Source organism: Pantherophis guttatus, chromosome 2 (genome assembly GCF_059756535.1).
Source record: "Pantherophis guttatus breed Tessera chromosome 2, ASM5975653v1, whole genome shotgun sequence".
Classification (NCBI taxonomy): Eukaryota; Metazoa; Chordata; class Lepidosauria; order Squamata; family Colubridae; genus Pantherophis; species Pantherophis guttatus.
In genome coordinates, this window is record NC_142064.1 from 72,766,446 (window position 1) to 72,780,760 (window position 14,315).

The following is a 14,315-nucleotide window of genomic DNA, read 5'->3' on the forward strand; positions in this document are numbered from 1 at the left end:
TGAAACAAGCTCAGACTCAACCCCTCCAAGACCGAGTGGCTGTGGCTTCCGGCATCCTGGTATAGTCAGCTGGTAACATCACTGACAATAGGGGATGAGATCTTGCTCCCCACAGAGAGGGCCCGCAACTTGGGTGTCCTCCTGGATTCACGGTTATCTTTAGAAGATCATTTGACGGCCATGGCCAGGGGTGCCTTTTATCAGGTTTGCCTGATCCGCCAGTTGCGTCCCTTTCTGGATCGGGACGCCTTGCGCACGGTCACTCATGCCCTAGTTACCTCCCGTATGGACTACTGTAATGCTCTCTACATGGGGCTCCCCTTGAAAAGCACCCGGAGGCTCCAATTGGTCCAGAACGTAGCCGTGCGGGTGATTATGGGCGCAGCTCGTTACGCCCATGTAACACCTCTCCTATGCGAGCTGCACTGGCTCCCGGTGGTCTTCCGGGTGCGATTCAAGGTGTTAGTTATCACCTTTAAAGCGCTCCATGGCTTAGGACCTGGGTACCTACGAGACCGTCTTTTGCCACCAATAGCCTCCCACCGACCAGTTCGTTCTCACAGGGAGGGACTACTCAGGATACCGTCAGTCAAATTATGTCGACTGGCGACTCCCAGGGGGAGGGCCTTTTCTGTGAGGGCTCCAACCCTTTGGAATGAACTGCCCCCGGAGATACGGAATATCCCTGATCTCCGTTGCTTTCTGCCGTGCCCTCAAGACCCTGATGTTCCAACAGGCAGGGCTAAACATACAAACATGCAAATGATTTTTTAAATATTATCTAATTCTGGGTTTTATTTAATTGACCAAACTAAGTAACAATTTTAATTAGCAATTTTATGATGTTTGTGTGTCTATATTTTTCTTGACTGTACACCGCCTTGAGTCCTACGGGAGAAAGGCGGTATAGAAATATAATAAATAAATAAATAAATAAATAAATAAATAAATAAATAAATAAATAAATAAATGCCAAAGGCGCATAGAATGCTGTTACCTTCCCACCAAAGGTGGTCCCTATTTTTCTACTTGCATTTTTTACGTGCTTTCGAACTGCTAGGTTGGCAGAAGAGTCAAAATATGGAAATGTACAAAAGGAATAATAGAATTATTCCTTCCATTTTATATGTTAGAGATAATCCACACTGACCTTTTGTCCCAGATTTAAGATGGCCTGCCTATTAATCCTGGACAGCATGTCTTCACACCACAGTCTCCATCTCTGGCTCCTGCTGAAATAGGCTAGAATTGGACCAAAGAATTCCAGCAGGAAACTAGTGTTTTCCAATGGGGAATAGGCCAGGCCTTCGTGTTTGAGACTATTCTGATTTACATGGAGGAAGAGCTGGCAACCTTCAGAGTTCCAACTGGCCTGCTGCAAGATCAGCCCTCAACTTGGCTACAGACCTCTGGGTCTCTGTGGGTCTCTGTGGCCACTTCTCCTCTGAGAGAACAGACCGACAGCCACTGGGTTGTGCTTGTGCTTGCTTGCTTACCTACTTACTTACAGCAGGAATACTGGCTTCCTGGAAGGCATGTGGCAAAGCTGACATTCCCACTACTGTGATCCCTGTCTTTGCCTCTGAGGACAGGGGATAGCAGGGGTATTCTCCACAAGAAGGAATCTCAGGAGCGGGAGGCAATGAGCGGGATCCATGTCTGGAGAGGTTGAGGAAGAGAAGGAAGTAACAGAGAAAGGAAGAGCCAATTTCCTCTGCCTTCAACCTGTCTACTAGAGACAGTCTACAGAGACTGTCTACTACTTCCATTGTCAGCCCTCTGAGATAGACCACACTTGAGCACTAAAGTCACAAATACCAAAACTGCTCTTATCATAGGATTACAGTGACAGAATCTTGCAACTTTGAATGGGCCTCCTCCTTCTCTGCTTTAAAGGAGAGAACTAGGGAGGGTCAAGGATTTGCTTTCTCAAATTCCACCCTTTCTTTGGATTCAGATGTATCTGACTATTGCTTTGCCTGTGGTCCTTTTTTCCTGTTCCTCAGGGTTAGTCTCACAGCCCATCACAAATTTACAGGCAAGGTAATTTTTCTGGCTTATTTTTGAGGTGTGGCGTTGTGACACAGTAATTTTCCACTTACCTTTGGTCTCTGGGACAGAAGGAAAACATATTGTTGGCAATGTGGAAAGAGCCCTATGAGACACACCTAAGCATCTGTTCCTAATCATGATACTATTTTTTTTTTTGAAAAATGGCTCTGTAAATGATACAATGCAAATCCCAGCCTTTCCTACTTGTTGCACACAAACTCATGGAACGACAACACATTCCCTCCCTCCTCTCCCTCCCCATCCTCTTGTAGTCGGTTGTGCTTCCACAAAGAAGACAGACTGGCCTTGCAAAGCTGTTCAATATCCAGACGGAGCCAGAATGTCACAGCATCCCTTTAGGCATTGAAATCGGATGGTGGCAGAGGCCAGAGCTGTTGTATTGAGTTTTCTCTCTTAATAAGCTGCTAAAGCTGCTGGAAGGAGCTCCTGACAAATCCACCAGGACCAGAGGAGATGTTTGTGGATCCTAAAATTAGACTAAGAAGTTGAATTGTTCCTCCGCTTCTTTTTTAAGATGCGGCTTCAATCGATGCCTGAGTGGGTTACAATCTTCCGAGGTTAAAGGTGCCATAAATTCTACCAATTAGGGAGAATCAGCGCCTCTCTCTGAAGCGCCGGGTAATCAGGCAGGTGGAAGCTCCATGGTGCCATCGGAGGGGGAAAAGAGACTGAGTCATCTACTGCCTGCTCACCTGGGAACCTATCACAATTCGGTGGCCTAAAAAAAGAAGCCTCTTTACATCAAGCCCTCATTTATCAAGCGGGGGGGGGGAAGTCTCTGTGGGGAGAGGAAGAGCAACCCTGCCTTAAAGGAGCAAAAGGAAAGCAGATCAAGCAGGGTTTGTGTTAGCTATGCAATGTTTCTGGTAACTCATCAGAAGTGACAATACGCTGCTCTTTAGGTCAGCTTCTTTTGACAAATGCTACCTCAACTACCCTGTCTCTTAAGGGTCATCCATATTCATACTTAAAATGCTTTTTAAAGGATCCCTTTCTACTTCTGCCTTCAAAAGTTCTTATTACTTATTGTCCTGTTAATGAAGGCGGTGCATATTTTGCCACAAAAAGCTTTAAAATCTGGGAAGGTTCAGAATCTGTGATTTCAAAAAAAAAAAGAGCACGCTTCCCGAGGCATGAACAGTAAACGTGCCACTTTCTCGTTGATGAAGCCTGCAAATCTGCCAGGTGTTGAACGATACAATAACAGTTCTGCAAAAAAAAAAATAATAAAAAAAAATTGCCATGCCCCCCCCCCCCCAGAACTTTAGCTGGAAGCAAAGCACAGAAAAATGAAATTGTCCCTATTTGCAAATCAGTGTGGGAAAGTTGGGCTAAACTGGATGTTATGCAGGTGGATTGATGACCCCAGTCTTCCATTTACTGAATGGTAATAGCAGAAGAGGGAAGGTAGATAGATAGGAAGCAGGGACACTCACTGGGCAGAAGGTCAAAGCAGTCAAGCTGGCAGCTGCTGCTACACCACTGAAGCTGCAAAGAAGTGGAATAATGCATGTAAAAAAATGCAATGCATGTGTGGTTGTAGCCACCATGGGGGGGGGGGCTGGTATCCTTGGCAAGAAAATTGCTGTGCTACTCCACTCTTTGAATACCATGCCTAGAAAGTCTATCCATTCAAATTCCATAGACTTGTGGGATTGGGTGGGGTGGGGACCATGCCAGCTCAGAAATTGTGGGAGTTGAAGTTCACAAGTCACAAAGGGGCCATGATTCCCCACCTCTGCCGTAGACAGATAGGAGTGTTAGATCGGCGCAGGGAAAGCAAGACGCGACCAGCTCTGGTCCAGTTCAGTACTTTATTCAAGCACAGGAAAAAGACGAGCGGCTGGGCTGCCGGAGCTCCTTTTATACGCTCCGGCAGACTCAGCCGCCCACTGACAGTTATTTGAATCTCCCACCGGAGGATTAGCCAATCCCCGGCGGGTGCCCATATAAGGACATAACACTCCTCCCCCCTTAGTCTGAAAAATGTCCATCACAGTTAATATACGTTACGAAGTCACGCAAGTAGGCGGGGCGCCTGCTTGCCCGAGATGACCTGCGCAGTTCAGTCTGAGCTTCGCCGCCGGCCTGTGCAGGCGAAGCTCCTGTCCTTCCCGGCTCCCCGGTGGGGGTGGCCGGGGCTCCGGCCGTCGAGTGTGCGGGATCCGTCCCAGCACCTCCGGCCGCAACATCTGGAAGTTGGTGCTGGAGTCGCTGGTCCCTCCCTCGCCTGGAGAATCTGGAACCTCGTGGCTGGACATCGTTGCTGTCCGGTGGGTGCCGTCCGGAACCCGGTAAGTCCATTGGTGTCTCATTGGGCTCCCGTGGCTCCCGTCGCTGTCGCTGTCCCGTGTGGTCGACCTCGCCGGGGTGGTGTTCGTCTCCGCGGCTGGGTTGGAGCTGGTTGGCTTCGCAGGGTTGGTGCTGGCCGACCTCGCTGGGGTGGTGCTGTTTGACCTGGTCTGGGTGGTGTGCGCCTTCCTTGCTGGAGTGGTGCTGGTCGACCTTGCAGGGTTGGTGTTGGTCGACCCGGTCTGGATGCTGGTTGGGGTCTCCCTTGCCGGTCGGTCGCTGGCCGGCTTGGGTTGCGTGTTGTGCGCCTCCCCCGTGTGGTTGTCCCCGGTCTACTTGCCTGGAGCATTGGTCTCCCTGGCAGGGCCGTTGTTGGTCCTCGTCGCTGGAGGGGTGCGATCCTCCCTCCCTGGGTGGGTCCCGGTCTACCCCTTGACTGTTGTGGCGGTCCCTCTCCATGGAGTGGCGGATGCCCACCTTGCCGGGTTGGGGATGCCATCCCTCTTGTGACAGGTCCCGGTCTACCACTCTGGATCGCCGATGGGTGAGTGCATGGGGATGTGCTTGGCCGGCCTCGTCGGGGTGTCGGTGGCCTGCCTCGCCTGGGTGTTGTAGGCCTGCCTCGTCGGGGTGTTGTAGGCCTACCTCGCCGGGGTGCTGTAGGTCTGCTCCGCCGGGGTGTTGCAGGCCTACCTCGTCGGGGTGTTGTAGGCCTACCTCGTCGGGGTGTGGTAGGCCTACCTCGTCAGGCTGGTTTCCTTCCGATCCCCTCCACCTTTTCCGAAGCTGGTCGATGTGCTGTCTACAGACCTGTCCATCTTCCAGCTCGACTCGGTAGGACTTCGGGCCGGTTGTGCTTTCTATTCTCCCCTTTAGCCACTTCGGAGAGCCGTTGAAGTTAAGCGCAAACACCAGGTCTCCTATGGTGAAGGCGCGGAGCGGCCGGCTGGCCGTTGCTGTCACTTCAGGGTTATACTGGGGGTGCAGCCGGTCCAGGGGTGACCTCAGGCGTCTGCCCATCAGTAGCTCAGCTGGGCTCTTCTTGGTGGTGGCATGCGGGGTGATGTGTTGTGTAAGGAGGAAGTTGTCGATCCTCTCTTGCCAGTCGCCCGGACCCATCTTGGTGAGCGTCTCCTTGGTGAGTCTCACCATGCGTTCCGCTTGACCGTTTCCGGCTGGCCTGTAAAATGCGGTGAGGGCGTGGCGGATGCCCTGTCCCGCCAGGAACTCTTCCATGGCCTTGGATGTTAACTGTGGGCCATTGTCAGAGACTAGGACATCCGGCAGCCCGTGTGTTGCGAATAGGCACCTGAGTGCCCTGATGGTGGCTTCGGAAGTGGTAGATGCCATGGGGATGACCTCTAGCCACTTGGAGAAAGCGTCTACAACGATTAAGAGGTAGTGCCCCTGCATTGGACCCGCGAAGTCAATATGGATCCGTGCCCATGGGCTGCTGGGCATCTCCCACTCTGACACTGGGGCTTGGGCGGGGGCGGGACGTACCTCTTGGCACGGGTCACATCTGGCGACCCACTCTTCAATGTCCTTGTCCAGGGATGGCCACCAGACGTAACTCCGTGCCAGTCCTTTCATCCTTACGATGCCCGGGTGTCCGTTGTGGAGCGTCTCGAGCGTCTTCTTCTGTAAAGCGCTGGGAATCAGCACCCGGTCTCCCCATAGGATACAGCCTTTCATGGTGGACAGCTCCTGTTGCTTCCGTGCGAAAGGGCTGAACTTTTCTGCCGGTTTTTCTGCTGGCCAGCCTCGCAGGACCCAGGATCTCACTTGCCTGAGTATGGGGTCCCTCTGGGTATGGGTGGCCACATCTGCTGACGTCACTGGGCAGTCTCTGTCGGCGTCGATGTGGAGGAGGCTTATGGTGGGTGCGGGGTCTTCTACTGGCTCTTTGAATGGGCACCTACTCAGGGCATCTGCGTTCCCGATGGTTTTGCCGGGCTTATGAATGAGTTTGTATGAATACCCGGCAAGGAAGATGGCCCAGCGTGTCATCCTGGGCGACATGTAGCCGGGTGTGGGTTTGTCACCCGCTAATAGTCCCAAGAGTGGCTTATGGTCCGTGATGACCGTGAAGTTCCGGCCATATAGGTACTCATGGAAACGTCTGACTCCAGCCACAATGGCCAAGGCTTCCTTGTCCAGCTGGCTGTAATTCCTCTCGGTGCTGGACATCGTTTTAGAGAAGTAGGCGATGGGTGCCTCTGATCCGTTGGGGAGCTGGTGGCTGAGGACTGCGCCAATCCCATATGGTGAAGCGTCGCAGGTCAGCAGCAGAGGAAGCGTCTCGTGGTACTGGATCAGCACGCTGTCGGAGGATAGGAGTCTCTTGATGGTTTTGAAGGCGTTTTCTTCCTCTGTTCCCCATCTCCACGGGACCGCTTTCCCCAGCAATCGATGGAGTGGCTCAGCGGCTGTTGCCTTCTGTTTAAGGAACACCGCATAAAAATTTAGCAATCCCAAAAATGCCTGAAGCTCGGCTTTGTTTTTGGGGGCTGGAGCTTCGTGGATTGCCCTGACTTTAGCTTTGGTGGGGTGGATGCCGGTGCCATCTATGAGATAGCCCAGGAACTCGACCTCCTGGACTCCAATGATGCATTTGTCCCTCCTTACTCTCAAACCCTTCTCCTTGAAGCGCTGCAAAACTTGTTTAAGTCGCTCAAGCAGCTGGGTTTTTGAGTGCCCGGAGATCAACACATCATCAAAGTACGGCACCACCCCTGGAATGCCTTGGAGAAGGCGTTCCATCATTGATTGAAAAATGCCTGGGGCTGCGCTGACTCCGAATTGGAGGCGGTTGCACTTAAATGCGCCCCTATGGGTGACAATCGTTTGCGCCTCCGCAGTTTTTTCATCCACTGGCAATTGCTGGTAAGCCTGGGCCAGGTCCAGTTTTGCAAATATTGTCCCACTCCCAAGTGAATGCAGCAGATGTTGCACCACTGGGACTGGGTATGCGCTCTGCGACAGGGCCTTATTAATCGAACATTTATAGTCGGCGCAGATGCGCACACATCCATCATGCTTCATGGGGGTCACAATGGGTGTCTCCCATGCTGCATGATCGATTGGTTCCAACACGCCCTGGGCTATCAGCTTATCTAGCTGAGCATCTACTTTGGGCCTCAGGGCAAACGGAACTCTGCGGGGCTTAAGCCTAATGGGGGTAATTGTCTTATCAAGATTAAAGGAAATGGGCTTCCCCACAAATTTCCCCAGCTTACCGTCGAAGACTTCCTTGAACTCTTCGAGGAGGGTATCGAGTTCGTCCTGACGAATTTGGTTAACCCCTACTATTCCAAGCCCTAGTGGCTTGAACCACTCCATGCCTAGCAGGGTTGGGCGGTCGTGCTCGACGATGGTGATGGGGAGGTTGCCTTGGAATTCTTGGTAAGACACGTGGAGCGAGGCTCTTCCCAGGACTCCGATGTGGTTTCCTCCGAAATCCACCAGCCTGGAGCGCAGGGGTCTCAGGTCTCTCTTGCGGACGACTGGCTTGATGCGTTTTAAGTTTTTCCAATCCATGAGTGAGTAGATGGAGCCAGAGTCTACTTCCATGGAGCATGGGGTCCCTTCGAGCAGCACGGTCGCGTGGCACTTGGTGGCGGTGTCGGCGTCGTCGGAGAGGTGTATTGTGGTTTGGTGTACTGCTCTCCTCCGGTTCCCGTCGCTCTCACCCCGTCTGGATTGGTAGGAGGATCGTTTGGATGCCCTCGCGTTGTCCTCCCGGTTTTCGCGAGGGCGGTGGCTGGAGGGCTCTGGGGCTGGTTCCTCAGCTCTGCACGCCTCTGCAATGTGCCCTCTCCTGTTGCAACGCCGGCAGGTTGCGTCTCTCCATTTGCAGCTGGCTCTGGCATGGTCCCCTCTGCAGCTGGCACAGCGCTCCCCCTTGTAACTTTTTTGGGCGGTTTCCCGCCTTGGGGGTCTGGATACCTTGTGTACGGTGGATTCCTCCTCCGACTCTGATCCCGCTGTGGAATCCTCAGTTGATGATTGCGTTGTGGAGCGAATCTTGTGGATTCCCTTTGCTCTGCTTACTGCGGCGGCCGCTCTCTCTGAGATTTCGGATGCGGTGGCTTCCTCCACCACATCCTTGAGCACGAGTTTCTTCCTGCTCAGGAATTTCTTTTGCAGGCCTCTGTCCCTCATGCCGAAGACCACGCGGTCAGCGATGGCGTTGTCCACATGATCGAACTCACAGCTGGCTGCGATTTGGCGCAGGGCAGCCACGAATTCTTTGACGGTCTCACCTTCCTTTTGATCCCTCTGATGGAAGGTGAAACGGTTCGCCACTGGTGTTCCAGTTGGGGCATAGTGTTCTTCCAGGATCTGTAGCAGGTCCGTCCATGGCACTTCTTCGATGTCTCGTGGTGCGACGAGATCGATTGCCATATCGAGGACTTCGGATCCACAGTTAGCCAAGAAGATGCCCTTTTTCCGGTCATCATCGGCATCCCTGATGTTGTTTCCTCTCAGGTATTGCCGAAATTTGACCACGTAGGATTTCCACTTGTCCTTCCCTGGGCGGAAAGGAGCAAGGGCTGGCAAAGTGACTTCAGCTGATGCCATGCCTCTGGAAATCCCTACAAGGTGACTCAGTTCTCAGTGACTTAGCTCTCTGAGGTTGGCTTGTGCCACGAGGTTCGTCGCTTGGTTCAGTTCCTTCGTCGCCAGTGTTAGATCGGCGCAGGGAAAGCAAGACGCGACCAGCTCTGGTCCAGTTCAGTACTTTATTCAAGCACAGGAAAAAGACGAGCGGCTGGGCTGCCGGAGCTCCTTTTATACGCTCCGGCAGACTCAGCCGCCCACTGACAGTTATTTGAATCTCCCGCCGGAGGATTAGCCAATCCCCGGCGGGTGCCCATATAAGGATATAACAAGGAACATCTTTTTTCTTCTAGTTGGAATTTTTTCTTTTAAATTTGATTTATATGCCGCCCTTCTCTGGAGACTCAGGGTGGCTTACAATGCGTTAAGCAATAGCCTTCATGCTTTTGTATATTTATACAAAGTCAGCTTATTGCCCCCACAAACTGGGTCCTCAGTTTACCTACCTTAGAAAGGATGGAAGGCTGAGTCAACCTTGAGCCTGGTGAGATTCGAACTTACAGTAATTGCAGACAGCTGGTGTTAATCACAATGCTTTTAGTCTGCTGAGCCATCAGACTCAGTCTGGTGTTTGGAATTTGTGTTTCCTACTTCCTGACTTCCCACTGCTGATGGTTGCTCAAGCATTAAATCAAATCTCAGGAACTAGGATATGGTTGCAATGGGAAAGAAAATAAAAACCAGAACAAAGGAAGTCTATGGAGATTCTGTCGTCCAAAGGTGCTTTTTCAAGAGGCAACTGGACTTTCTTGTTTTTCTTTGAAGACGTTTTGCTTCTCATCCAAGAAGCTTCTTCAGCTCTGCTCCAAGCTTCTTGGAAAGTCCAGTTGCCTCTTGAAAAAGCACTTTTGGGACACACAAAAGAAAGTCATCCTTTCTCAGCCCACATTCTTCCTTTCTTGATTCTCCTGCCTGTCCACAGAAGGGAAGGAAAAAAGGCATGCCATGTGGGACATCGTTTAAGCTGAGTGTCCTTATGTGCCTCTATCCTGAGATGAGTCAAAAAGATAAGAGAAAGAAAATACAGAAACATGAAGATTTAATTAGAATCTTCAGACAGTTGGGACCAGCAATTCCATTGCTAAGTGTTGAGATCACTTAGTGAAACCTCATGTAACTACTCTGCTCAGCAGCAGCAATTTCTACTGCTGCCATTAAGCAAATTCCATGCAGTCTTAGCCAAGTACCCTGAGCCAGGCTATTCCATGCTTCGTCCTTCCCAGTTCCAAACCTTGGGTCTTCAAATGGATGTGAAGTGAGGACTACCTGTGGTTTGAATGTATCTGTTCTTAAGCCTTGAAGCAAATGAATCTCCCATGATTTTATGCCTCTAATGCCTGCAGTGTTCGTTCTTTTCAAATTAAGGGTATTAGATGAAGTTCTGAACCAATTGGAGAACTTCCTTGAAGCAAGGGGGGGGGAAGAGTCTAATTTTTTCAGTGAGCAAAATAGAGAAAGTCAGGTTCAAAGTGATTTGTGTAACAACAGCAAAAAGAAACTGCACATTTGTGGGGTTTCTTTTATGTTTCAAAAGTTTTACTGGGACCCAGGGGTTGCAGTAAAGCTGGAGAAATGAATAAAACTGATATAAACTAGTAAGAGTCTGTGGAGTCCTTAGTGCTCTCTGAGCTTGTTTACTTGGAAACAATTCATTACCCAAGTAGGTATCAGTATGAGTGAGTATAGGGCTTGCTCCTGTTTATATTACCATAACTTGTTCTGCCTGATTTGGTAGAAATATGGTTTTCTCCGTTGTAGTTCTTTCACTGGGGTATTGTTTTCTGCCTGATGGTTTGTCTGGTGTTAATCCCTGCTTATCTGGCTGCTGGTAAGGATATGTTTGGGTCTTTTTGTTTTCTTCTTAGCTTTTTTATTGTCTTTTTTGAATAGTGTGTAAATAAAAATGGTGTTTAAATATCTGTAAGCACACCGATCTTAGAGTACTAAGAATTCCACAGTTCAACCGTAAGTCACATATATTATCTTCTATTAGTGTTGTTGTTGTTAGTCGTGAAGTCATGTCCGACTCATTGCAACCCCATGGACAATGTTCCTCCAGGCCTTCCTGTCCTCTACCATCTCCCGGAGTCCATTTAAGCTGATGCCAACTGCTTCAGTGACTCCATCCAGCCACCTCATTTTCTATTGTCCCATTCTTCTTTTGCCCTCAATTGTTCCCAGCATTAGGCTCTTCTCCAGTGAGTCCTTCCTTCTCATTAGGTGTCCAAAGTATTTGAGTTTCATCTTCAGGATCTGGCCTTCTAAAGAGCAGTCAGGGTTGATCTCCTCTAGGACTGACCGGTTTGATCGCCTTGCAGTCCAAGGGACTTGCAGGAGTCTTCTCCAGCACCATAGTTCAAAGGCCTCAATTCTTTGGCCTCAGCCTTCCTTATGGTCTTCTATTAGTAGGAGCCTCCTATAAGAAGTAGGAAGTTGGAAAGCCCATATTTGGGTCCTTGGCATCTATCACTGGAAAGAATTGGAACATTAAGGTACCTAGATTTTAGGAAAGTTGAAGATAATTGGAAATGGAGATATTCCAAAAGGAGGGAAACTATCCCATCATTTTTATCCCACAAATCAGGAGGGAAGAGACCAACTTTCATTAAGGTCTTGCACTTGCAGACAAGGCAAAATTTCTTTTTTAAAAAATATATTTTCTTTTAAATTCCAAAACTATAGCTGAGGCCTCTCTGTCTTTGCCTTGCTGCACACACCCTTTGGCATACAAATATAAAGGCTTTTGCACATTACTTGTACATAGGTAACCTTTACATTAGTAAGACAATATAAAACCAAGGAAAAGAAATCATAGAAACAACGACAGAGGGAACCTCCTGATGAGGTCAAAAGGTTGAGTTATTCATAGCAATCAGGGACATGGCTGGATTCAACGCCAAATACTTATTGAGATATAGGCACTTAACAAAAGCCTTGAGGAATGTAAATAGAAGAATAGGTACACCTGGTCAGGCAAAGGTCAGTCTTCGCTGAACTCCATCGGAGAGGCTCAATCTCTTTGGTGGCAGGGAAAAGATTTAGTAAGACTGAGGCTGCATTGAAATGTCTTTGGAAAAGCAAGGTGGGAAAATGAAGGAGAGAGGAGTAAGAGGAAAGAAAATATGGAAATAAAGTTGTCTGTTTCTAAAACCCAAGATGGCCATGAGCAAAACAAGGGGAAATTAGGTCGAGTCTTGTCTCTTAAAGCTGCAATAGCAAAATGTAATAGATCGTAACAGAGTGAAATAGAAATATAAAATTGTCATAGTATGAGTAAAGGAGATAAAAGATGAAACATTCAAGTTAAGGAATTCAAACTAAGGAGCCAGTTTGGCCTAGTGGTGAAAGCACCAGGTTAGAAACTAGGAGACTGTGAGTTCTAGTCCTATCTTAGGCATGATAGGTGGCTGGATGACTTTGGGCCAATCACTCTCTCTCAGCTCAACTCACCTCACAGGGTTGTTTTTGTGGGGAAAATATAAAGGACAAGAAGTATTTTGTATGTTCGCCAGCTTCAGTTACTCATAAAGTAATAAAGTGTGATAACACTCTAATAAAACAAATAAACTCTGCATTGGGAAAGGAATAATAATTTCAGGACTAACTAGTGGACACTGTGAGAAAAACAGAGCTATCTAGGAATTCCATTGTCTTGATGACGGACCAAAGCTCAGTGAGCTTTCCCAATTGAGGTCTCAGTTCACAAAGTCACAATTATTCATCGCCCACCTGCATGCACCACACTTCACCTGGTAGACAAAGCTGCTGATCTGGAATGGCCATAGAAGAGCAGTCCAGATGGCAAAAAGCCAACGAACCTCAGGATGGCCTTTGCAGCCGTTACGGAAGCCCAAGGTGCAAAGCTGCTGCTGTCATTCATTCCCCCCCTCCCAAGGAGGCTTCTGCTATCATCTTTCCTCAGGCAGATAGTTCACTTTTAAGCCTAGGGGTGGGGAGAAGGGGTTGTATCCAGCCGAGAAGCAGTATATTTCTTTGGGCCTGCTATTGTGGCCTGTTGGCCGCTGGCCCCTCCAGCAGCCGAATCAGATGGGGAGGAGGCGTGGGAGTCAGGGTCAGCATCAAGGCAGCCTGACAGCTCCAAGGGGGAAGAGGGAATGGAGCTGGCAGAATGAGAGAGAGAGAGAGAGAGAGAGAGAGAGAGAGAGAGAGAGAGAGAGAGAGGGAGGGAGGGAGGGAGGGAGGGAGGGGTGGAGCCCGACTCATCCATCTGCCCTCAGATAGAGAGTCAACAGCTCCCAGGTCTGGAGATGGCTGATGAGGAAGAAGAGGAACAGCTGGGCGCAGTGCCTGACATGCGGATGCGCAGAAGAGAGCAGGAGAGGGGAGGAGACCAGTGGAAATCTGTCGGCTGATCCTTGGGATGGAAGAGCCACCACTGCTAGCGAAGTCCCACCCTAGCTCTGGGGATAAAAGGCATGGGGCAGAGATGAATAGCTGTAGCAGACAACTACAGCTACAACTACTATTCATCTCCCTGCCAGACAGACTTGTTAGCCTGCATTGAGAGAGGAACTTTTTGCCGGGGCTGCTGGCGCTCCTAATAAAGGAATCATTGATTTAAATACAGAGGGTTTGTCGTGTTTGGGGAGCTGGGTCAGAACACCTGCTCAGAGTTAGCTGGATTGTTTGCAGAGAAAGATACAACCATCAGGCTGCTGTTTGCTCTTTCCCGGTTGTGTTGTTTCTTGATTTATATTGTATTAACATTCTGGGACTACCTTTATTCTAGTTTATCTTTTTTTCAGACATTTTGAGGGCTATTTTTGGCAGAAAGCAAGGTGATAAGTTCAATAAGTAAATAACACAGTTTCCAAAACAATTGCCAACCAGCCAGCCATCAGTGGTGAAGTGCTCCTTTCAAATTGTGCTATGCCTGCAGTTGCTTACAATCATTTTGCTCTGCAATTAGTGGCCAAACAATCCTAAATTAGCAATTCACCAGCAATTTCAAGGGTTTAATCTTCAATGGTTTACATCTCGACTGATGCTGGATTCATAGAGCTCATTAACTGCCATTTGATCTTACATGCAAATGAGCTTCTAATACATTTCTTTTAGAGTAACTGAAAATAATGATGCCTATATGCTAGTAGCCTTACGCCATAAATATGTGTTTGTAATGTCAAGACCAAGAAGAAAAATCTTAGAAATATTTTTTCCAGTATCCTTTTTTCCCCCAGTCACACGCAAGATACCTTGTGTTCCTTTAAAGACACCCACATATTTCTTCAAAGTCAGACTGATCTGTTCCTGAAGCTGCAGAAAGATAACAAGAATTGTCAAAGATCTGAGGAGAAGTAATACTG

The 14,315-nt window shown here is 49.1% G+C and overlaps 1 protein-coding gene across 1 annotated transcript; it reads right to left on the bottom strand.

The window, feature by feature from the left end:
• Window positions 1-4,047: 4,047 nt before the first annotated feature.
• LOC148115150 (uncharacterized) lies at window positions 4,048-6,387 on the bottom strand. Its single transcript, XM_087885126.1, has one exon. It carries the CDS (start codon window positions 6,385-6,387, stop codon window positions 4,048-4,050), a length of 2,340 nt encoding a protein of 779 aa, XP_087741252.1.
• Window positions 6,388-14,315: the final 7,928 nt, after the last annotated feature.